The sequence below is a fragment of the Cyprinodon variegatus genome, unplaced genomic scaffold (assembly GCF_000732505.1).
Source record: "Cyprinodon variegatus isolate N-32 unplaced genomic scaffold, C_variegatus-1.0 Scaffold347, whole genome shotgun sequence".
Taxonomy (NCBI): Eukaryota; Metazoa; Chordata; class Actinopteri; order Cyprinodontiformes; family Cyprinodontidae; genus Cyprinodon; species Cyprinodon variegatus.
The window spans coordinates 358,540-384,461 of record NW_015150800.1 but is presented as its reverse complement, the minus strand read 5'-3'; the positions used below and the strand labels follow the sequence as shown (position 1 = coordinate 384,461).

The following is a 25,922-nucleotide window of genomic DNA, read 5'->3' as shown; positions in this document are numbered from 1 at the left end:
AATTGGTTAAAATAATCCAAAACAAACAATAAAACACATTTCTGTGTGATTTAAATGCTAAAGGAAAATTTCTGAAATTAGCTCATCCAGCTGAGTAACAATGTGCAGAAATAGTGGGCACATTGTAATACGTTGCAAGGGGCAGGGTAGACATTGGAAATTATATATTTTAATTATATCATCTTATGGCAATGATGCTGGCTTAACAAGATACCCAAAGTTACTTAAATTTAACCTCAATCCTCATTTTAGGACTACCATTTAAATTATAAAGATCCCAGTCAGCTCTTTTTTAACTTACTGAAGTTTGCTGGATTACTGACCTACTTTTTGCTTCCATACAGGTGGAGATAACTCTAGTCACACCAGACTTCAAGCTTTTGAAAGCTTTGGTTTATCTATTGGGCTAAAAGGAACAATGCTACACTAGAAAAACAGAATTACTAATGTCTGCCCAACCTTTCATAAGCCATAAATACAGTTATCTTGTATGATTTACATGGGAGTAGGTTTTGTAAAGGAGGAGAGCTGCTTAACAACTGTCCTGCTGACTCAGATGTCGTTGGTGTCAATATCCCGTTATCAACTGTATGCCTCCTAAGCTTTCCTCCTGTTTCATGAAGGCTGCCTAAGACAATTATTAAGATCTGAATCATAAGCAAGGACATAGGGCAACTGCCTATATACAAGCTCCCATTGTGAAACACCAACCGGGGCTTAAAGCCTAAGTGTCATCATGAATCCCAAGCCCCACCTCTCATTCTTATTTGTTGAGACATTACTGCCGACAGGAGAATAAAACATGACTAATGGCCAGGTTTAAGTTGGTACATCCAGTTACGACGTGTCAATTCAAAAGCACGCAGCAGGGCTTAGCAGGGAGTTCAAGCAGCTGACGGCACCTTTAGAGGGATATGATAGGACAGAGGCTGGCGTCGGGAAACGGGGGAGGGACATGGGAGTGCCTGTGGTTTGCTCATTCTTGGAGAGCTGAAGAATTGCAAGAATCAAATAAAGAGGGGTAGAGACAAAAATGAGCCTAGGCCTGGACAAAGAGAGAACTGGTGCTAAAAGGAGCAGCAGAGACAAAAAGAGACAGTAAGAGGGAGAGAGGGGAGGGCTTCCTTACTCAGCAGGAGATGTCTGCCAAAGTTGGGAGTCAGGCAGGGGGCGAGCGCATGTGCTGTGTGTGTGTGTGTATGAGGGTGTCCGCATAATGTTGGAAAGATAGTGGCCACGTGCCAAATACAATGACCGGCGAAGCTGGTAGGGCACTGGGTGGTTGTGAGAATGTGTGTGAGTGCAGGAATGCAACATTCCTCAGATGCATGCTTCCAGTTTCTCTACTGTGTCTCAGCTGCAGCTCTGTCCACATGAAGCTGGTTAAGCTTCCCAGTCAAATAGGGTTCTATTGTACAGTCCCAACCGCTTACCTGGCTCCAAACTGGCAGGTTTCCACATGCGGGCTAATATAGCCTCTCTTTATATGTATACGCCAACACCAACAAAGGCGGGCTTCAGAGTCATGGTTTGTTTTTCAGAAGCTATTCCAATTATTTGGACTGTACAACAACATCTCAACAAATTTTGTACTTCAATGACAGCGTTACCAATATTAACTGTCATGATTATTTCATTGTCTATTCGGGCTGTGGGGGGAGGAAGAAATCAAATAAGATAAATGGAAAATTAATCTATACCAGTTTGCATTTTATGTCAAGACTGAACTGTATTACCATGATGCTGTGAAAACATATCTATATTTGGCCTTCTATAGAACTCATTTTACCTGCTGTGTTATCTTCTTGGTGTCTTTCAACAACCGCTTTACAAAGAAATTAAACTGTTTCACATTTTAATGGCAGCTTCTGATTGGTTGAAGACCTCAACCCTTTAGTCAAGTCTGGTAACAAACCATTATCTACAAATCATAAAAAGTATTTAAAAGAAAAAAATGTAGTAATGAATGAAGTAAAAAAGCAGTGAAGAAATAGCAAATTAAAGTTTCTTTTGTAAAATGTAAAACATTTTGTTTGAAAATTCATATTAGAAATTTGCTTAGATAAATAGCAGTTTGATTTATTAATGACAAGAGATATTATAGAAGCCTAAAGAGAAATCAAATATAAAATTGGTATCAACAGCTTTACAAAAAGCAGAGATTAGAAATCAGCCAAAGATTATAGACTGTTGCTTTTCTTTATAAAAAACGAGGATAAAAACAGCATAAAAGAGGAGTTTGGTCAAAACTGATTCTATGGCTGATTTTTCCAAAAGCCATGTTGGAAGCTAGCAAACAGTAGAATAAAGCTAGATGATTGGCCACAAACCAAAAAGAAAAGAGGAGAGCTGGAGAGTTTGAAGAGGCACTGGTACCATCTGGCAAGGACACAAACTCACACAATCACAAAGTCACAATCAAGCACAATCACATGCTCACACAGAGCCATTGTCTGCAAGAGGGAAGGGGGTTAAAGGGTCCCCCATCCTCCCTGCTGACTCCTGGATGGTTGGAAGACTAATCCTGTTATCTCTGTCCCAATAAGAAATAAATTAATGAATAGAGCTTGGAGAGACAGAGCAGAGTCCTCGGCGACAGCACTGCATGTGGGCCTTTGAGCTCCTATGTTTCTGCTTGCTCTGCTTCAATTAGTAGAAAACTTGCATGTAATTTCTATCTTATTTCAAAATCAAAGAGTATGAAAATACTTTTGGAGTTTGGAAAAAAATATTGGGCTTTTTAAAAAGCTTCCAGGATGAAAGTCTACTAATACTGGTAATTGGAGCATAGCGCGAGGTCCAGGTTAAGTTTCATCAGAGCCAATCTCTTTCTCGGGGCACTTCAATTTGATCTAATAAGGCCTCTATAACAGATATGACCGGAGGCTTTCAGACAGGAAAAGAACAAAGACGACTTTCAGAGTTCTTATGTCTTTTTTGGCAAACAGAACTTTGGTAATGTTGTTTCTACGTACAGATCTGCTTTGAATAATCTGAAGAATTTTATAAGATCATGCAGGCAGACGCTACTTTTTTCTACTGTGACCTTGAAGAACTGTGTAATAAGGGAAGACCATGCTAGTAAACAAAAAAGACTGAATAATTTAAAAAAAAGTGTATATGTTCAACAAATACATTCCAAGCTGCTAATAAACAATGCAGGACAACCTTTACCAAAATTTCCTTCTGTTCTGTTTAAACTCTACTGTGTTTACCAAAAACTATTTCAGCTTGCTAAATGAACAATGACTGACATTTTCTAAAAGTACAACATTCTTTGAAATCAGAAATGTACAAACAATCTAATTACAAAGCCTTGGAATTATATCAGAAATTGCAGATACAAAAAGGTTATCTTATATTTTGGTTCTTCATGGCTATGACCTCAAGCACAGTTCTTCTATGAGACAGTGAAGAAAGGATAACAAAAACATTTAATACAAATATCCTCAACAGCATTCAAGATATCAGGAAAAAATGTGAAGTCTTCTGCAGTTCTGATTCTTAATCGGGTGGTTTCTAAATGTCTAAAGGGGCCGCTTTTATCTTGTTCAAACAATCCTATGCAAGTACAAACATCTAGCAACTGTGCAGTAACAAGTCTTTTATGTCCAAGATCTACAAAGGGTAAAAGGTCATTTGGTGAGGAGGAAACCAAAAAAATAAGAAAATACAGTTTGCAAATGCAGTGGGAGACAAGTTTCCAATTTTAACAACACGTCCTCTGGTCTAATACAGCTAAAATTAAAGTATTTGTTTATAATTATCATCATTACATTTGGAGGAAAAACAGGGGAAGCTTTCAAGCTGGAGAACACCATCATAACTATGAAGTATGGGGTTGGATGCATCATTATGTGTTGATGTTTTGATGACAGAGGTAGTTTGGGGCTTCAAAAATACATGACATCATACGGAAAGAAAAATGTGTGAAAGTATAAAAGCTACATATAAAGATATAAACAAGCCAGTTAAAGCTTGGGGCAGAAACCAGTCTTTGAAATGGGAATAAATTCCAACAGATCATTACTTCATTAGTCACAAAGGGGTTTAAGGCAAACAACAATGTTATAGAATGGTAATAACAAAGGTGTGCAAAAGCAAAGCAACATTCAAACATGAGTCAGTTAGACCAGGTCTGTCAGAAGAAACAGGCTAGAATTTCCCCAAACTATAGTCTAGAATCTTGTGAAAGGATGAGCAAAACTCTTGGTGCGTGTCATTATTTTTAAAAGGCAAATCAGCCAAATACGAAGAAAGTAGATCTCAGAAAAATAAATTAAAGAGGTTAAAACACACTATGTTGTGATGCATCTCCATATTCCAGGTAGGAAATTCCAAAAAATTACTACAGAACCCATTAAAAGACTTACTCAACTTACTTTGGTTAACATTCACAGTTTATCACAAAATAAAAGGTCCTTTGAAATTTAAAACCTGAGGGAGAGGCTTCAGATGAACGAGGGAACTTCCCATTCAGATACCAGAAGGTTTGTCACAATATAGACCGCAAACATATCAGATTAAGAATTTTAACCAAACTTTTAAAAATGCCAAAAGCAGGCAAGATTATTATACATTGTAGTTGGTACACTTTATAAGAGTGACTCGCACCTTCGTCTCTGGCTTTGATTTTTGTTAAATAACTTAAATCAATCTGATTATTTTTATCAGCGATACTATAAACATTTCCATTTCCAAGATAATCTCTACAGAAAAAAGCTCTTCTTGTACACGTGCTTTGGTCTTTTTACAATATGTGTCAAGGAACAAATGTGATGTTCTATAAGTTTCAGTTAAGGGATGAGTCATCTGCATAAATTAGACAAAATGAAAACGCTCAATCAAGCTGCAGGTTACCACATCCCTGGGTGATTAAAACTCTGGTATCCCTTAGCCATTTGTTGCTCACCCTTATATCCTTACAGCTCATTGCTTGGGCTGCTGTTTCTAAATATGTTACCAAGAAGGAACAATATGATCAAAAACTAGCATCAGGTCTTGATTTAGTACTTAAATAATTTTACTGTGAGAAAAGAAAATAGGAGCTTTTAATCAGATTCTCTGGGGGTTTTTTTATTAGTTTTTGGTTAAAGCAGATGAGGATTTCAGCACCAATCATTGTTTATACTTCTAATTTAGTCTCAGGGCCACTATTTTCTTGACAAAAGTTATAATCAAGTTTATCAATAGCAAATTAAGCATCACCGTTTGCTGATGTCATCAGAGCCTTGAAGGCTTTCTTGTCAAAAAGAAAAAGAAAAAAAGAATATCAACCCTTTGTTCTTCATTCGGGACCGCTGGAAGGGTCGCACCTCTGGATTTCAAAAGAACATACCTCATTTAAGGGATTCATTTCTGTATCTTGTTGCCATGGGAAATGTAGCTCCCCTTAATGATAAAGCAGCAGCTTTTCACCAAGTGTCAGCAGCATTAAAGCCACTCCTAGCAGGCCTTCTCTAGCCTTTCTTAGCCTTTGGAAAACAACTCAAACCTGCCTTCACTGGTTTTTGATGTCAAAAGCATTATTCACCCTTCAGCTCACCATTGCCTTGCTGTCTATTGAGCCAGCTGAATCACCTGGCAACACAGTCAAAAAATACAGTTCCTGGTTTCACCTTGGAGATTTAACACCAGGATGCAGACCACCCTAAAGCATAAATGGCAAACTCTGATGGAAACAGGCGGAGTGTACTGCTTTACTCAATCATTTAAGCAAAACATCAGCTTTCCAGGAGATGCTGGTTTGACAAAGCATCTAGTAGGGCTGGGAAACTAATAGCATTTGCAATATAATTGCAATTTACCAAAGTGCAATTTTCAAATTGCAGAGGCACACATTTTAAATCACAAAACAGTAAGACACTAAATTTCTCACTCCAGGCCTTAAAGTAGCAGTAAAATGCTCAAAGTGGTTTGTTGTCACACAGAAAGGTAGAGAGAGTTGCAGCTAGCGCGCAGATCTATGCATGCAAGTAGAAGTAAGCACTTTTTAAAGTAAAGGATTCATGGATTAAACATAATGAAATAAAAAGGAGTAGAAACAAGGAAGCACTTCTTTTTCTTAGCATCTGTTTTTTGTAAACCAAATACCCTTTCTAATGAACAATACACAGTACTCTAAATCTAAAAGAACAAAATGGACACAAAGTTCTAATTAACAATTAAATTGGTCCATTAGCAGCCAGGTCAGCCCAGTGAAAAGCAGGTTTTGAGGCGTAAAGCAAACCTGAAAGTGCAGAACATGGCAGAACATGCCAACAAGTGAGGCCATTGGAATATCTTCTCCAAAGGCAATTCACTTGATTAAAATCTACTTGAGAGCTAAGCCTAAGCAAATATAGCTGCAGAACATTGTTTGAATAAAAATCACACTTAGGCGATCAACCATTTTCTATTAGAGGCAACCTACATGGTCAAAGAACAGGAATGAAGGAAATCCCCTTAGCATTCCCTAATGTCAGGTATTGATAGATGGAAGAAACAAATGATAAAAGATCATTCAAAAGGGTCAGGGAATAATCATATCTAACAGTCCTCAGTCCCTAAGTAATCCTCACACAGACCCCATGATCTATGTGTTCTCTCTTCGACTATTCATCTATTAAACAAGATACGGATGTCAAACAGGTGCAATGTTAGAATCGAGTGCTGGATTGTTTAATTTGCCCCTTCAGGTAGAATAGAGCTGGGTATGACGAAAGCAGGGCAGGCTAATGTTAGCATCCTTCCTAGAATTACATAAATTCAAGAAAAGGGCCAAAACCTTGCTCTCTGGAGAACGCACCCTGGTGGACATTTCTGGTTTGAACCAACATGAAAAAAATAAAACCGGCCACATTCACACTCTGGATTGCCTGGCAGGTCTTGGCTGAGGCTCAACACCAACAGAAACGTATCAGGATGAAATCGTCAGATTTCCAGATGATGAATCATTCAAAGATCTATGGCTTATTTTGCTCTATCATTTAATCTCTCCAGGACATTCTTAATTTAAACTTATTTTAATGAATAATTTGGGGAAAAAAACATATAAAGTGACTGGTTTTGAATGATATCGTTTCAAAACAGTAGTTAGCAAAAAAAACGGCAGACAGTTCAGCTGCCAGGCTTTTGCCTAAGACCTTGTCCACAGACATGTGTGCAAGAACCTGGAAACGCCTTCAGAAAAATAAGATAACTAAACTTGAAAACTATGAAAGTGCTTTTTTTGCGTTAAAAGCAGATCAGATAAGATAGCATTTAATTGCTTCTTTCATAAGTGCAGCTTTAATCCTATTGTTACAGTGGTGGTGTTTCATCCTACTGATAACACAATACTTTGAACATTGATTTATGCACACACAGTATATAGTGCAAAGTACTTACACAAAGAAAGACTGTTTTTCTGCTGCCATGGCAGAAAAGTGCCAAGCGTGACTAATGCCCTCTTTTTTGAGGCGATATTTAACTATGTAAAAAGTAGATTTTAAAATCAAAACGAAGCTGAATCTGATTAGACAACTGGGTCAAGACTTTTATAACTTCACCAGAGTTAACTCAACACATCTGAAGTCAAAGTGAAACCAAAGCTTTGACACCACAAAAAGCTTGTTCCGGCAACAACACTTGCAGCCGTAGAAGCCTTCCGAGTTGCTGGGTAGTGACACACATAGTAAATGTGGTCTGTCCCCCTCCTGGGTATAGAAAACAAGAAGGCCTCAAGAGAAACTTCCAGCGATGGGCCCCTGCACACGCATGCACACAATACAATAGGAATGTTGTGTAAGGCAGTGGTGAAGGCCCCTAATCCTTTTACACCATGACAACTACTAGAAAAACTACATTCACTGGCAAATACCCATATTTGACAAAGTACACACATACACACACTCTAAGGCATACAACAAAGAAACTTACAATTTACAGTTTTAAAATGGGTCCAAGTCTTTGCAACCTTCATATGCAAATCAATCAAAACTTTACTTTACAGTGTAGGAAACCTTCAAAGAGGAGTAAAATGTTTTTGATTGTTGCTGATCAGAGATTCACTGACAAATTGGCGATATGGGCTCAGATTGGTGGAAAAGAAGTTTTCCCATCCTTATACCAGTCAGTGAATGCATCGCACTGAAGTGTTAACTGACACCAATACTATTCATTCCAGAACTTGTTACAGGGGTTAGAATACTTTTGAGGTATTTTAATATATATTTCTGATGAGGTCAAAGGTCAAGGAAGTGTAAGATTTCCAAATATAATTTATTTTTCTCATGCTTTGAACAATAGGACAATCAGCCGCAGAGAAAAAAAATAGCCCGGTGCTGCGTTTCTGCCACCGCCATCTTTGTTTGGGTGCGAGGACTCTAAAGATGGCTGGTTGGGTTGAGGGGTGTGTATAGTGGGGGTGTGTGTGTGAGAATTAAAGCCAGAGAAGTGTTTCTGTGCGTGCGTGTAAGAGGGTGAGAGGTCTTGACCAGACTGATCCTCACGGCTGTTGACCACATTAATCATGTAGCTGTGGGTGAGAGGCTGTGTGTGTGTGGTGGGAGCTGGTCCCCTATGTGCCCCCCCTCCTTTAGAGTGTGTGTGTGTGGGTGTGTTACCGCACTTGACTGCTCCTATCAATTCAATTTCATTTCTCCCTCCACTCCCCTCTTTTCTGCAGGCATCCCCATCCCCCTACCACAGAGCTCTAGGCTCTCTCTCTCTCTGTGTGATGGACTGCTGAGAGCCTAATGAGGTCCCTCCCACCCCTTTGGCTTTTGGTGACTGAAGAGTGTGTGTGTAGATGTGTGTGTGTGTGTGTGTGTGTGTGTGTGTGTGTGTGTAGGGGGAAGGGAGAGCCAGAGGTGACAGGTTGGTTATGTACTTCTTACATTTGCCTTTCAGCTCTCCTCTTTCCTCCCTCCTGTCACGTCTTCCTTACTTCACACATCCTCTCGCCCCACCCTTTCCCTCCAATCCCTCACGCCCTCCTTTTCCTCCTCCTTCTCCTTTTGCTGCCTCTTCTCACGCGTCCCCTCGCTGCCCCGTTTTCTTTTTTCATCCGTGCCTCATGTTCTGTCCCTCTTCCCTCTGCAGTCATCTTACCATTCATTTGGCGGTGAGACGCCAGCCTAATGGGCCATAGCAGGCCTCCTCCACTAAAGAAACCACACAGAGTGCCGTTATTAGCAGCAAGGGAGAGGCAGAGAGGAGGGAGGCCAGGGGACAAGCAGAGAAAAAGGGACGCAGATTTTAGAAAATGCTGCAGAACGCAGTACCCGGAAATTAGAAACTGGAGCTATTTGTTGCAAAGTTCATGCCCCAATCCAGTGAGATTAGTTATATCTCCACCGTACCAATTGCAGCTTTGATGGTTTGTAGAAGAGGAGGCCATGAGTAGAGCAGGATGACCCAGCAGGTCCTCTTGGATCAGATAGGTGAGTCAGAATAATTGGAAAAACCAATGAGTTGTGGGAAGTCCAAGGAAAAAATAGTTTAAGAATGAAGTCTGCAGAAAAAGTATGGTGAAATAGTGGATATGACTAAACATCAATTATAAAAAATGATTTTAGTTTGAATAATAAGCTGTAAAAAGCTCCAACATAGGCTAAAATCAATCCATGCTGAACGTGTAGTCAGTGTGACTGCACATTAGCTTCATTATAATCAAACTGGAATGTTTCAACTAGTTCAAAACAGCAGATAGTTGCAGTGGATTTATTACATAATACCTTTGTGAATATAAATTGCAGTAAACATCCTTTTACCGATATGCAGCAAGACCTCAGAAGCAAAAGGGAAATAGTCCTTTAGTTTAGTGCAAAATAGGAAGCTGAGAACCATATTGGAGCTATAAGACTTAGACAACTTTTATTGTCATTTTGTATGCAGAGTGTACATAAAACGAAATTTCATTTAATACAGCTTTCCAGACAGTAAATTAACATTTCCATTCCATAAAGTGCAGCAATGATCAAATAAGAGTAAGCCAAAGGGGTCTTTGTTTTTAACCACTTGCCTAAAACATTTCCATAATGTAGCCGCAAAGACACTGAATAAATGCTCGACAGCAGAACTGATAAATGTGAAAATCAAACCAGTTTCTTCCAATAAAAAGCTTCCAAAAACATTTCAAAAAGTGACCTTAAGAACAATGCTGCACATTTACCAGAAAGAACAGCAATACTTCAGCGTACAACAGAACATTAGCTGCTGTTCAATGTGTGCCTATAGCAATTGACTAAGTCATAATGACCACTTTCGTGAAGGAAAATGGGAACGGCTGAGACGTTTAAGGACGTTGGATGGTGGGAAAAAGAAAAAAAGTATGCACTGGTCACATTTCAGCCCCACACAAAGAGGGACTTTGAATTATTCAGCCACACAGGACTAGCAGGCCCATTTGCTAATGCACACTGACAGTCTGAATCACTATAATAGGCAACTTGGTCTCCAATTGATATGATTATTCATACTTTTAGCACTAAGTGCTTCCTTTTAAACCTTATTCACACATTTGGGGAGAGGATGGCGGAGGTGAAGAGGGGCGAATAGCGCTAGAAACAGAAAAACCTTTGCCACCTAAAAATTTGCATCATTTTAAGAGGTCACTGTTGGCGATCTCTCACTCTTTTTTTCCGCACTTAAATGCAGCAACCTCAAATGCAAGCACTATTATAAAAAAAATTTAAACAATCAGTATGCACAGACATACAAACTAGTTTCTTAAAAGAACATACAGGAATAGTGAGGCTTTCTGTTATTTTCTGAGCTCAAACTGCAGAAAGGAATAGAACCATTTTCAAATCCAGATATAATGCAGTTTTTACACATGGGGCTCCTCATTGGTTTTGCTGACAGTAATAGCTCTGCTGTTGTGAAGGCGTATCGGTGCTGCTGAGATTAGAAAAGAACACAATACACACACCACCTGCAATACACAACTTTGTGTGTATTACTACGGTCAGTGAACAAAGGAGTGATGACTATCTGGGCTTGAAATCCATGATCTGTGAGTGCCCATTCGAACGCAAGCTGGGCAACACATTAAAGCACCGAATATACAGCATTCAGAGGAAAGACGGAAAGCATTAGCATAGAGATCAAGAACCATCCAGGATAGTTCAACACAAAGTGTGGCTAAAGCTATGCAGACATAAAAGAAACGAGTAGGTTTTAAAGCATCCTGCTGATACGCGGCTACAGAATTAGAGGTTTTAACATTAAAGTATGGCTCAGTTTTTAGAGAGACATCCAAGATAAAGAAAGGTTTTCACCAAATGTAAAACTCAAATACTTTAACAGTTTCTTTTCAATATAACTTAGAAAAAAGTTGAACTGGTTTTAAATTCTAGTGGCTATATTATTAGGAAGGATAAAATGTGTACTTAATTCACTGCATTGATGGGTTTTCAACTGGGAATGTTTCACACCAGATTTCTGGCCCAAATCATTTAAGATCAGGTAGTTTCTGGGTTAGCTACTCCAACATGGGGCTTAGAGAGCTGCAGTTGTGTTCTGCTAAGTCCTGAACCATGCAGACCTTGGTAAAATATTTCTAAAGGAGCACCTGATAGAACAGCAGGGTTGAAATATTGCAGAAATACGCAATTGGAAAGTTTCAATGAGAATTATCAGGAAATGGGAAAACTGAATGGAAATTTGAATCATTTTTTTCAGCATGACCAAAACCTTTTGAAAACTACATGCAGTATTTATTTCTATGGACTTCTGAGGTAACACATTTGAGCCCAAAAACTACACAAAGTGGCAAATGTTAAAATGATATCAGGTAGGTTTGCTTGAGGATTGGTATCATTGCTTAATTTGCAAATATCCCACAGAAATTAGCAAATTACAAACCTAACATTTGTTGTCTAAATTTCCACTTTAGTCCAAGAAATCGAAAGGTAAGGTTTTTAACTTGAACATTTTCTAAAATTCCCAAAGATTTCTAGAAATGTTTTGTTTTAATCCTTCCAACACAACTGGACAAACCCAGTTACATTTATACTCTCTGTTTTGGAAGGACTCATTGATTATTTGCCTCAGTATATTTGAAAAAATGGGTTGAAAATATGCATCTGAAATGCCTAGCAAAACACTATCAAACAAGAAATCCATCTCTGCCTTCTGCATCTTACTCAGGTATTTGGAAATAAGAACCAAACCACAGAGAAAAGGTCCCATAACAGCCGCTATCACAGTCAATACAGCAGGTTTTAGCCAGAGACCCTGCTGAACTTGGATGTCTTTACTGCACAGAGGGCCATCCATCAGTGTCCTACAGCGGAAAATATGTTTATTTTTTATTAGCTTATTTGACAGGGACAGTCTACATTAATGAACATTTCTGTAAACGTACCAGAATTAGCCTTAAGTCGTGTCCAGCTCTATACACAGCTATGACTTAAATTGTATTGATCATTTTAAAAAAAGGCCAATTTAGATTTTTTCCAATCGAATGTTGGCAAAACAGATGTAATAGAGGTTAGCCAAGGAGGGAAAAAAAGACAGTTCCGTTAGGAAAGGGCATGCTATACAAAACTATTTAGCTATATTATTTATTCAGGTAACTATAAGAACAACTTGTGTTGGTAAAACCTAAACAAAACAGCTAGCTCTTCTTTAATATTTATTGTCAGCAATAAAGGTAAACTAAAGGTCCGCCTATTGCCATAGTGTGGACCTTTATCTAAAACTATAAACAATGACATTTTATTATAAAAATAAAGTTTTAAGATTAGCTTTAGGTGCAATCTGCATAGCACATCTTCTCATTGTTTGGTCATTTCTCTTTATTCTTCCATTCATTTAGCAATTAAAACAAACTAAACACATAATTGTGCAGTCTTAGCGCCTCCATGTTTTCTTTCCAGTTCAGCCTGTCTCAGGGATGTGGATGGGGGCAGAAGACAACAGTAAACACACACAGGCACTCAGAAAGCTAATAAAAGACAGGTGTGGAGCAGCTCAATAACCGGACGCAGGAGGCTGTCAGCTTCAAGAGCTAAAAGAAAAAGGACACGGCTGATCTTAGCTGATAATTAAACATCCAAACAACCACAGACGACAGGCAGGCTGAAGAAAAAATAAAAGGAGCCAGTAAAACTGTTTGTTTGCTCTGGGTTTAGCTTTCATACACACTTTGCGGGAGAAGATGTTAAAGCACAGAGCTGAACAAACTGTACCAGCAGGGGAATGGCATTTTGACTTGCTGCTGCAAACAAGGCTTTGTTGAGACTGCAACTGTGGTTGAAACACCTGAGGTCAGGTTTTGGCTGAAAGCACATCAAATGGAAAAGCAAGAACGGCAGAGGAAAGAAAGCCTGAATCATACAGCGCCAGAAGAGGAACCGATTAAATCACAGTGTGTAACGTGTAAACTTCATGGCTCTAAAACCCGTTATTCCATTCACTTCATTTTCCTAACTGCTATCCCCTGATGTGAGCTGCCCTTTTTATTCATCTGAAAATCTAAAAAGATGTGAAAAGCTTGTCGGGTCTAATGGGCTCCACTTCTGGAAGAATCCGATATCTACAATGAATATCTAGCCCTCAAAAGAGTCAGCGTCTGCATCAGCCACATGTACTGATAGGTCTGATGTGGGCGATTGGCGGCCTGGTGGTTATAGAGCTTATAATCCTGAGGTTCTGGGTTTGAGCCCCACTTCCACAGACTGCCTCTGTGGGTCTCTGAGCAAGACCCTTAACCCCACATTACTCCCCGGGCGCCCCACGATGGCAGCCCACTGCTCCCTAAGGGGATGGGTTAAATGCAGGGGTAAATAATCCAATGTGAGATCAATAAAGTTCAATCATTATTATTATTTGTCACTGGGAATATTCATACAACCCAAGGTTATGTCAAAACTGAATTTTAGAATCAGGAGGAATCTATTGCTCAACTATTGGCAGCAAAAAGTGAAAATCAGCGGGTTTGGTCGATAAACAAAACTCTCTGATTAATGATTTCACATAATAAGGTAATTGTCTTACTCTTGTGTGCGTGCAGGTGTGGCCGCCTTTGATGAGCCTAAAAATCAGCGCGTCTTCCTAATGGCCTCATCTCTCACACGGCCCTCTGAGAGCTAATAAGAATGCAGGGATGATTTGTTTCACCGATTGCCTGTTTCTGAGCTCGGCCGGCGTGGAATTAATTACGCTGATTAAATATCTGTTCGCCGTTCTGCGAGCTGGTGAGCAGCTGACCGTTAGAGTGTGGCTGAGTGCTAAGTGGGTAAGATGTGGGCACCGCAGACATATTAGACCAAAATACCTCGAGCTGTGCTTTACTGCTTTGTACCGAGGCACAATCACCTCCAACCGAAATGTTTCCCTTCTTGATGTTGATGAACCAGTGAGGATTTTAATCATAAAAGCTTCTATATAAATGATATATAGAAGCTTGGAGAAAGCATTGATCCCAGAAAACACAATTTTAGCCTTTTGCTTTCAGCTAATTGTTTTTTTTTTTTTTTTTTACATTTCTTATGCTTTAAATTTCTATATTAACTTAAAAAGAGCATTCAAAGAAATTGTTTTTCTTTTTGCTAGAAAGAAGAAAACTTCCATTTTGGTTTAATTGTAAGTAACTAGCTTTAAATGCTAGCGCTCTCGTTAAGTTAGACGCAATCAGGGAGGAATTAATGCTGCATCCTGACAATTCCATGTTAAACTACATCTTTTTATGGCCACTAATGAATACTGTAACACAGGTTGGAAAAAAGTCTTCACTTTAAAATGTTTTACACATTATGCAGAGTTGTAAGAATGAAAGAAATCGGTGCATTTGATCTGCTCCGGTTCAAGATTTAATCTAAAACATGAGCAATCTGTGCAGCTCATTGTTAAGACACAACCTCTGACTTCAAAGAAATCTGTACTGTGTCACCTTTTTTTTTTGGCTTTCGTAAAACATGACATAGAATCAGTTGTTTTGATGGCCGACTTCTACAGTTTTCTTTCTCCACGTTTATTTTTTATTTCTGAAAAACCAAATTCTTGTTTCCATAAACACAGAATAACGGGGATAAGAATAATCAGCTTTTATTGATCACTGCATATTAACCTTACCATGAGATTTACCCTCCGCATTTAGCAAACAGTTCCAAACACTCGGCTGCCACTACCCCCCCCATCTCTAGACAAATCACTCATTCATCTTTCATAGCGTCTTGGAAGAAGGCAAGCTGATCTACAAATGTCTTTAAGGTACTAACTAGGTGGTTGAGTCACCAACCAGGACTCACTCAGAGTCATGTGAAAACATATGCTCCCTCCAGCAGACAGAGAGCGCAACCTTTGAAGCCAGGGGTGGAGTGGCCATTGGGAGGTTCAGGAAGATTCTCAATGGTCAGAGTATTTTCTTTCTGAATAAAATGCAACATCATCGCTGCTTTGCTTCGTAGCTGCAGGCAGCTCAGCTAACGTCTAATTGGGTTAACATGATATGTTGCATGAGCACCACATCGAAATATGAAAAAACAAGGAAAGAAAAATAGGAGTTGGTTACTTTAGCAAAGATGCTATATAATAAGGAGAAAGAAATGCCTGGAGCACCAAAGAAGAGAGTGAAGACTAACTTTAAACATGTTCTCTTTAGCAACCTCCCCAGCAGGAACTCTGTTTCTGCAAGGACCTTTCATTCTTTACAAGATCTAAAGGACCAAACTCCTTTATAGGTTTCTCCCACTGCAGTACAAAACATAATCCTTCACATCATACAAGAAGAAAGTTGAACCTGAAAAATGCATTAAAAAAAACTGCAATAGCTTCCAGTCAAAAGGCTTCAGGAAACAGAAAATCTTCTTCATGTTGGTGCAGCCCTGGTAGAGAAAACACATTTCTCTGTTCTATTGGCTTAAAAGAAAAAAAGCGTACCCATTTTCAGTTATTTTGATGTGAAAAATAAAAAATAAACTCATGTTATACATTAGGTAGACTGCTTTATAAGTATGTTCTGCTTTTTTATTCTTAAAATACAAGCAACAAAACTGCAGTTTGAAGTTTTAGTAATTCAGTTAAAACAGATTACTTTAAATCAGCGTACTACATCAGGAAGTATAGTACAGCTGTTTTGTGAGACAACAGACGCCTGTTAAGGTCAGCAGTGATTCAAAAGTTTTAAGATCTTAAACTTATTTGAAAGTCACATACTCATCTTACCTTTAGACTCTGGAGACAATATCTAACCCCAGCAACAATTTATAGCATTCTTACAGCTGGAGATATGATTAAAAAAAAGCTACAAAACAAACTAAAATCAGAAAGCATTTACTTTTTGACTAACATAAGGACTAAATGTAAAAAGGCCTGAAAGCAAAGCCTGGAAAAATAAAATCTTCACCCTTCATAAACCTTGTCAAGTTACTAATAGTTCCAATAAAAAAGCATGAACAGCTCAGCAGTGTTTCCATAAAGTCGAGATGCAGCAGACAACTATTTGACCTCAGATTCATAACAGACCGTTCCCAGTCATCCTCTTTCCTCTCTTAAAACAACCAACGCCATCTCAACCGGCAGTGCAGAAACATCAGCGAGTGGAGGACGCCTTTAAAAAGCATCGTCTGAACTAACCAACGGACCTTTACAACAAAAAAGTTTGACGGTGGCTTCTGATCTATGTGATCTTAGGAGAAACAAGCATCTAAGGATGCAAAAACGAAAAACAAAAAAAAAACATACAGATCCATATATATTTGGGAAGAAGCTGGGATCAAATGTAAGCAGTGGTGGTGGAATCAGTAGTGGAGACTCCAGAGAGGAAGAACGGTTGGAAATGAGGCAACCAATGCAGAGCTGCCTGCCTCCCCCCGCCTTCGGTCTGGGTCTCATCACAAGACACTTTCAAAAAACTGAAGGGTTTTCAAACACCAGAGGATGGGAAGCCATAATACCGCGATGAGGAACCCCGAGGCCATCCTGCCAGGAAATTACATCTGAGCAAACATTAGCAGATAAGGCCAGCCTCTGAACACTTCTTTAAACTACCAAACACACAGACTTACATTTATTAATAATAATCATTTGGCGTTAAACAGCTTTGCAGGCCTTTCCTCCCGCACTTTGCATCTCTGAGACTTCAAAGCAAAGTTAGTCTAGGTATTGAAACATCTTCACTTACTTTGCTAAAGCGTTAACAGTCAGACAGACGGATCAGTTCCAGCGTCTCGGCGAGAAACGCGTACGTGTACACCCCGCGACCCCCCTGACCTCCCCCCTCCGCCCTCTGTCTGCGAACAAGGGGTTTTCTACAGCTGGGTAACAAAGCATGACCCAATAATCCCAACGCTTGACTCAAAGCTAAGGACCCCCCCCCCCTTCATCCCAGCTTCCCATCCTCCTGCTCTCTGAGGACTTTATAAGGGCTCCTGTAAAGTGGGCTGGTGTGTGTGTGCGTCACAGAAAAAAAAAAGAAAAATCACGCTTTGCTTTGATTATTCTAATTATGACTTGGGGGTAGGAGGGGATTATTAAAAACACATGGGCCAATGAGTTGTTGATGGGCTTACGCCCCCCCAATCCGTCTGTATCACTGTTAAAAGAGGCCGACATACAGAGACCTTTGCCCGGAATGCAGCGAGGGCGGAGGGCAGCTATAAGAAACATGCTAGTCAACTAATTTCTTTAAAAATGACGCATACAAAGCCGCCTTTAATGATAAAGACTTTCAGACGACTCTTTATCGTTTCATTATTACTCATCGCCGCTAAGGTGCAGACTTTACAGTCAATAGCCAAGGTGCTATCTATCATCTCAGGGGTTTGTTTTTAGTGCTGAAACCTGAAGAAAATAAAAAGGAATCAAAACAGACCCTGAATCGGGCCACAGGCTCAGCGTTTCTGAGAAACTGAGCAAAAAGGCAAATGGAAAGATCAGCATGGGTTTGCAGGAACTGGAGCTGCTGCTCTGTTTGAGATAGCTGAGAGGAGAAACAGAAAACAGCTCAGAAGTCATAGCAGACAACCCTGTAGGCTCATCAGGTCTGCCGTTCCCACATTTCCACTCCTGTGGGAGATCCCGGTCATTTTTCAGTCAAAATTAATCAAAACTTAAAAAAAAAAAAAAAAAAACTTTCCATGAACATATTAAGATGTTTAGCTATAAAGTTGAGTTATGTCAACAATAAGATGCAAACTTTTAGGTTCAACATGCAGCCAGTTTGATCACAAAGAACAGAGTAAGCTAAAAAACTAGCGATGCTCTAATGGTTTGTTTCCACCTGTTACAACAAAGAGACGGGTTTTCTTTTTTAAAAGAAAAATAAAGGAGTTTATAAAAATGCTAAAATATTTGACTTATAATTTGCTTAATGATAGACATATATTATCTATGACACTGGATTCCCATTTACTAATTTATTATAGCTCAGATCTTTGTTTTGCTGGATTGAATCTTGTGAGACATGACAAACAAACCGGAGATCAAACTAACACCAAGTCACATCATATTTCCTTAATCTGAGTAAAATACATAAAACTATATTCAACCATCAGTTGTTAGAGCAGGTAGGAATGAGGGTATGAATGAAGGGCGGCTCCCCCACCTGTTTCATATTTAAAAAAACTGAGGGCAAAATGAAAAAAAACTGTTGGATCTCAAAGAGGTCAAATGACCTACCAACTGGTCTGACAGCTTTATTGTTCCACTGCATTTGGACTTAATGGTTTGTCAGCTGGATCAGCCTTAAAATTCAGATTTGGAGCCATGAAAACTGTTAATCAGTGGAGAGTGTATCTCTCTAGGTTGTCTAATTTCCTAGTGGTAAGACTTTAAGATGAGGGCAACAAGAAAACAGCGTGAAAACCTTCAACAATACTTTCTCTGTTTCACTAAGTAGCAAATCACCACGTTATGTTGCACAGTCTATAGTTCTGATCCAACAACTCGTAAGCCGAGGAAAATAATATATTGCTTCTAACTTGCTTTAATGTTATTTTTTCTTGCTAACTTCAACTAACTTGCCCCAGACTACAAAAGTCAAAACTTCGAGCTGTGGTCTAGAAATGAACCTGCAAAATTAGCTACAGTTTTACTGCATCAAAGAAAAAATTTTGTTTTAAATCATTATTTCCACTATAGCGGAAAAAATACCATCTATATACACAACATCTATTTTTTTCTTTTACCTTTTCTTTTTGTTTTGCAAAAATGTTTAACATTGTTTTTCCTGTGTGCTCCATATGAAAAGATTTAAATACATCCCGTTAGCTTGTCAGGCTATGTTTTCAAGTAGCTAGCTTGCAGCCTGCATCTAAATATAGATCTATTGTAGATCTATATTTGATGGGAGATGTAAAAGAATCTTGCATCAGCAAAGGTGATGTCTGTGTTTGAAACCAGCCGTTTCACATGTTAGGCAAAACCCTATGATGTTTGTTTCAGCAAGCTGACTGGCAGTGTGTAGCAGAGGGGAAAACTAGCATCTGAGCCAATCTTATGACAAAAACAAATATTCCCTTCCTCTAAACCATTCCCACCGCCATTCTCCTCCTCACAATGTCACATAGACACCGTAATTATAGAAACTAGGGCTGCAACGACGACTATTTTGCAAATCGATCTGTTGATTATATTTTTGATGAATTGGTTAATAATTGATATGCAAAGGTTTGTTAAAAGAAGATTTTTACCAAATTAAACCAGATGAAACAAAAACTTTTCCACCTTAGGAGTTCTCGATAGAGCATATTGGCTTTTTCTTAATCTTGAATGCAAAATATTTATATATTTTTTTTACAATGTTTGTATATTTGCTGCTCTAAGTGGGTCGCTCTGTCAGTTTAAGGCATAATTCACAGTCTACATTCCAATTAACGATTAATCGATTACTAAATTAGTTTACATTATTTAAATAATCGATTAATTGATTCAGCCCTAGAAACAACTAAAATAACAAAAAAAAAATCATATTGGGAGGGATATCATTTGGGTACAATATTAAAATACAAATAAAAACCTGCTGATATAATCTCTGTCAGAAACAGATGCTTCTCTCTGTGTGGACCTTTTAAAAATGTAAACTCATTAGAGCTGCCTCACCTGGCTTAGGCACAGGAAGTGGTTATGTAAGCAATTACTATGGGCAATCTCAGCTTTGCTTCCCTTTGCACAATACTCAAGAGGATCCAACTTGCAGTAACTAGCAGAACCAAACTGCAGGAACTACAGTCCAAGCAAACCTTGAATAAATACTTTAAAATCCCTGCTTGTTTTTTTGTTTTCTTTGGGGATGAAATCAATGAGCATCTATAAGATGCAATTAGATGCAGCATTTGTGGAAGAAGCAGTAGGCACAGTTTTAACTCTTTGCCCCCTCCTGCTCAGAGCAACATGAAACCCCCAGAAAAGCTCCAGTGGCTCTCTCACCATATGGCCAGAGAGAAGAGGAGGGGGAGAGAAAAAAATCCTCCTGGTAACCATATAAAGTCTGTTTTAGACTATCCGTCGGTTTCATTCCACCGATTTCCCTGATGCCTGGGTTTCAGTTTGTGTTTGTTGCTGAGCCTGATGGTGATGATGATGATGAGGGGGGGAGGAAGGAGCTGGAGCTTCGCGGAATGGCCCTTTGTTTGAAAGCAGCCTCTCTCTGCAGCGCTGGAAATGCGAGACGCTTATCGATCATTTCAACTGGAAAGCCTTTGTGTTGCAGAGAAATGTTGCAAGAACGCGATTAACTGAAATTATAAATAAAAATAAAATTAAATATCACCCAATATTGCTTTTTTAATATATATATGCGGGTAACCGAGCGTTCTTTGTCCAGTAAATAAACAAAAACAATCACCCCCCCTACAAAAGAAGAAAAAAATCAGCGGGGGATTTTTACGGATTAACGTGGGATTAATCATAATAAGGGGACCCAATAACCGCCTTTGTTTTCTTCCTAAGCCACTCTGAACCGAAGTTGAGTTGAGAAAAAGTAATTTGTGAGGCAGAAAAATAAAATAAAGCCCCGACGCCCTAACGGCGGCTGCTTTCGTATCCGCGGCTGTCAGCCCTCCTCCTTGTCGGGGCTCCGGTCAGCTCCGGGCGGCTAAGGAGCCCCAAAGAGGAAGAGAGAAAAAAAAAAGGGAAAAAAGAAAAAGGGAGACACCCTTCCGCTGCTGGGAAAGGCGACCCCTTTAACGCGAAGGCAAAACAGGATAAAAACTCTAAAGGAACTAGAGAAGGCAGCTGAAAGGAAGCCCCTTTAATTTTTAAACAGCAGCTGGTCGGCTATGCTAGCGACCTTCGCTACTGCGAAAATAAGCTCCAAACTTCAAGAACAGATGTTTTACTTTAGGTCTGCTAAACGAAAAGCAGCAGGAGAAACACGCGTGGTTCGAAAGGAGTTGAAAGTGGAAGCTTCGCATACTTTCTGCGACAGCGGAAAAACTTCCATCAATCATCCCCAGAGCTGATCCAGCTGCGGGGGGAAAGCAGGAACTCGGAAACAGCCCTCGCTTTCTGTGCCGAATTAAATACCTAAAGCTTTCTCTACTCACCGACTTGTAAAACGTTTTCCACGCAGCCAGTTTCCAGGAGTCTGATTCCTCTGCGAAAAGGCAGTCCGTCTCCCGTCCCCACTACTCCGGCTGCCCCGACAGCAGCCGCTGCGCCGGCGGTTGATCCTCCACTGCCCCCGGCGCTAGCAGCTCCGGACCCCGTACCCCCAGTTCCAGAGGCAGCCGCACACGGACCCTCCTCTCCGGCCACTCTGCACTGAAACGAAGAGTACATGCATATCTCCTTTTCGTTGCGGGGGAAAGACCAGTACACGATACGCCGCTGGACGGGCTCCGGAATCCGCTCGAAGCGCTCCTCCACTCTTTCGAAGGCCCACTTCTCCGCTACCGCTTTAGCGGCGCAGTCCAGCAGGGACTCCGGGGAGCGATACCGGGAGCCGGGGGAGCCACTGCCATGGCCGGGCCCCGGTCCGGGACCCCGGGGTGCGGGGCGTAAGCAGGGTCGCTTGCTGGCCGGTGGTAAGCAGAGAGGAGGATGAGGCGGTTGTTCTCTGCGTCCTTCCGCCATGGTGAGCCGATCTACACTGAGGAGACGAACGGTGTGCGGACAGCGGAACGCACACTCACAGACTCACACACTGACTGGGGGTTTCACTGTCACACCAGACATGGTTTCAGATGGACTTCCGATCCCGCCCTTCAAAATAAAACACAGAGTCTGCTTTTATCAAACGGTCCCTTGCAAAAATACTGCTTTAGTACCACTGTATTTGCAAGGGATTGTTTTTTTTTATTTTTATTTAACAACCATAAATACGGATTTCAGATAAAATATTATATGATTCATCAACAGAATAACTTATGTTCTGATTTAACTAGTTAAGCTTTGTAGATCTATAATTATTACATTATTTATTTTTAACCAAAGATAGGTTTGGGAAATTACTTTAGTTTAGTCTGTTTAGGGATTCTCTCCTGCTGATAGGTAAACATCTGCTCAAGTCTAACCATTTTTTTCCTTTATTGCCAGTGTTCTTTATGCAATCTTGTGCATATTTAGATCCATCAATATTCTTATCAACTCTGACTATGCTCCCGGCAAACATCATTCTGCAAACTATGATATAGCAACCTGCATTGTATGATAGCAGTTTTTATTTCGATATAATCTGACCACATGATCTGATGATGGATGGATGGATGAATGGATGAATGGATGGATGGGCCTTATTGTAGACAGTTCTTAGTTGCAAACCTAATATAAAAATTAAATATTCACACATTTAATTGTGCTCAAATCCTTGGTTCCCATATTCGGACAAAAGTCAATCATTTCCTTGCTTAAATCTTTTTGAACTTCCCAGAGAGTAGTTTTAGTGTCATATCATTTTCTATCTTTTATTTTGACAGGCCATTGTCTGTGTTTCCTTTCATTATACCGGCGACTTAATTGCTCTGAGGAGGCAGGGAGAGCCACCTTCTGGACCAGTGAGAGAGGAAAAGAGAGGGGGACTATAGTGAGCTTGAAAATGATGCTTGACACTGATCAAGACAATAACAAACTTCTTTATACTTCAATCTGCATCTGCTGAAACGCTGACTTGTTCTCACTACCCCCAGTTTTTTTCTGTTATTAACATCAATGGCTTTTACCCCTAGAGAGCCCGAGAACCACAGATCTAAGGAAAGCTAATGATCATAGAATTGAGTTTGTTTTTTGCTCTAACAGTTTTGTGGGGATGTCTCATAGGGTCTGCAGTTCTCATGTTTAAAATAAAAACTCTCACTTACATCCTCCTGGCAGTCCTTGGCAGTAGGAAAACGTTCTCCCTCTGAATAACATAGTTATTGTTTTGCTAATTCAATTCACACCATTATGCGGCCTATACATATCAATAACATCTGCTCAGCAAATACACATTGACTTGAATGGCTGCAGCATGCTGGCTTGAGTCTGCTTCCCACAGCAGGACACAGAGGGTTTAATCTAATACTTGGGTTACGGGCCCCCCCCCCCTCAGACTGTAACCCACATCTCATTTACCTGAAGCTGTATCTGAATAATAATGAATTTTAATCCAATTAAGCCATTTTGTTGAGCAAAGGTCAAAAAGCAAATGGGTTTACAGAATGTTTGAACTGTGGCATATTTTTGTGTCCATGTGACACTTTCATCTAACTGAATCAAGAATAAATGCTAGGAAACAACCTGTATTTCAGATTAGCAATAAAACTATGTTTATTAAACTATCAAAAATGTTTTAATATAACAGCATCTGCCTTTGATTACTATCAATCTCCAAAGAAGTTTTACAAGACATTTTGGCTTGATCTAAGATTTTAAGACTTGGTTAGATCTGAGTAACTCGGAGGGATTCTGTAGCACCTCCTTAAGACTGAGTAGAACGGTTCTAGTGTTATGCAAGATCTCCTGCCTTGTTCTGGTACCAAGGAAAACTGTAATACTCAAATGAATCTGCAGATGTTTGATGTATTACTGATGGACAAGAAGCTGAGTACCAGGGAATTGGTGGAAAGCTTTGTGGCATTGTGCTGAATTGAAGGAAAAGAGTGTTGATTTCAGGAGAGCCTAAAATGGGTAAAACACTATTTCGATTATTAAAGAAGAAGAGGTGGTGGGGGAATTTATATTCCTGCGTTCACCTGGACAACTGACTGCACAGGAGAAGCAACTGTAAAGCTGTCTAGAAAAAAGGATAAAACAAGTGATATTTCATGAGGAAACTTGGGGCCTTTAATGTTTGCAACAAAATGCAACATTATAATAGTCTGTTGAGGAGAGTGATCTCTTTTGCCATCACCTGTTGAGGAAACTTTATTAAAGCCAGTGTTTTGAAAAAGTAAAATAGAGCAACAAGCTAATAAAAAAGTTTGAACAAAGATTGATGCTTCATAAAGCTAAAACCCAAAGCCGGGCATACAATGTACTATTTTTTGCCCTTTTCGGGACGATTTTCCAGTTGTGCGAGAATTTTTGATCGGGCCGAGATTCAGCCTGATCCTGCGTCATGTAGTATATAGGGGTTAAGGAGGGGCAATTAGCCTCTTGCGACCACATCCCGATCAGGAATCGTAAGGTCACGAGAAATTCAAACATGTTTGAAATTCGATCGGCCATCGTAAGGTGTCGTAAGCTACAAGCTGATTTGCCAGGACCTCACGCACTGCGCATGTGCAAACAAAGGAGTTCTTCTTCTTCCTCTTCCAGATTGAGGAGTCTGACCAGCGCCATCTCTCGGCGCTGAGTCTGACGTTGTTTTTGGACGTGCAGTGTGAGCAGGTAGATCGCATCAGATGGATCGGGCTGCACATTTCGAGAACATGCATCGTGACCTGGACCAAGGACAGTCATATCTCGGATAAGATGGAGCTTGGGCATTTAAGGCTGATATGTGAGAAGGAGGATTTAAAAATTCTATTCTGGATTTAACAGGAAGCCAATGGAGAGAAGCCAGGATAGGAGAGATATGATCTCTCTTTTTCATTTTCATCAGAACTCTGGCTGCATTTTGGATCAGCTGAAGGCTTTTAACTGCAGTTTACTGACATCCTGATTCTAAAGAATTACAATAGTCCAGCCTTGAAGTAACAAATGATGGACTAGTTTCTCAGCATCACCTCTGGACAGGAGATTTCAAATTTTTGCTAGAAAGGAGGAAATTCTAGAAACCTCTTTGATACGTGATTTAAATGACAGGTCCTGATCAATTTCGATGTAACCTGACATTGTCGATTTGTTAGAATTTACAGTTATGCAGAGAGTAAAACTATCTTTATAGAACTATTTTATTTCTTGGCAACCATTTGTTCCAAAATACAACAATCTGTTATGCTTTGCTGAGCGTGAATTAACCGTTGTCATCTTCCATTTACAAAATAATTGACATTCTCGAGGGCCATGAAGATGTTTCATCAGCTCAGGATGAAGCCAATTCACATATAATGGCCTATAAAATGTCTGATGAATGAACGCCACGGTTAAAATTAAGCACTGAATCATCTCTAAAGTTGACTCTTTGGAGATGCGGGAGAGACATTAGTCGCCGGGACAATATCCAAGTCTCTGCCTCTCTGAGCGTCCCCTTTTTTCTTCTAAAGACCGCTGTTTGGTGTGCAATTATATTTAACAATAGGCCAAATCCAGTGGAGGATGCAACCCGTTTCCATGGAAATGATTATGATGGATTTGTGGATAGACAGAGCAGGTAATTGGAAAAAGATTGATGGGTGTCAGAGTGAACGAGCGAGGCAGAAAGAGGAGATAGAGAGAGGGAGGGATAAATTACCAATGCAGCAGTGGGAGGAAAGAAAGTCCTATTACACCCCATCTTTGTGGGTTTTACAATTATTAAATGATGCATCCTTTCTAATTCAGTCAACAGGCAATCACTCTTCCCTGCTCTCGCAGTCATTCCCTCTCCTCTCCTTTTTTCACCTGGTATTAGCCCCTCTTTTCACCCAACATCCTGTTTTCTCCCTTTCTAC

The 25,922-nt window shown here is 39.8% G+C and overlaps 1 protein-coding gene across 3 annotated transcripts in view; it reads right to left on the bottom strand.

Moving 5' to 3' along the window:
* Positions 1 to 22,060, bottom strand: part of zswim5 (zinc finger, SWIM-type containing 5) — a 65,129-nt gene extending 43,069 nt beyond the window's left edge. The window contains exon 1 of one of the 3 annotated variants that reach the window (XM_015385749.1): positions 21,456 to 22,060. In XM_015385749.1, the coding sequence (XP_015241235.1) occupies positions 21,456 to 21,984 (529 nt within the window). In that variant the 5' untranslated portion in view covers positions 21,985 to 22,060. The remainder of the gene's footprint in view (positions 1 to 21,455) is intronic. The other 2 variants (XM_015385748.1, XM_015385750.1) reach the window with 2 other exon arrangements.
* Between the last annotated feature and the right edge of the window lie 3,862 nt (positions 22,061 to 25,922).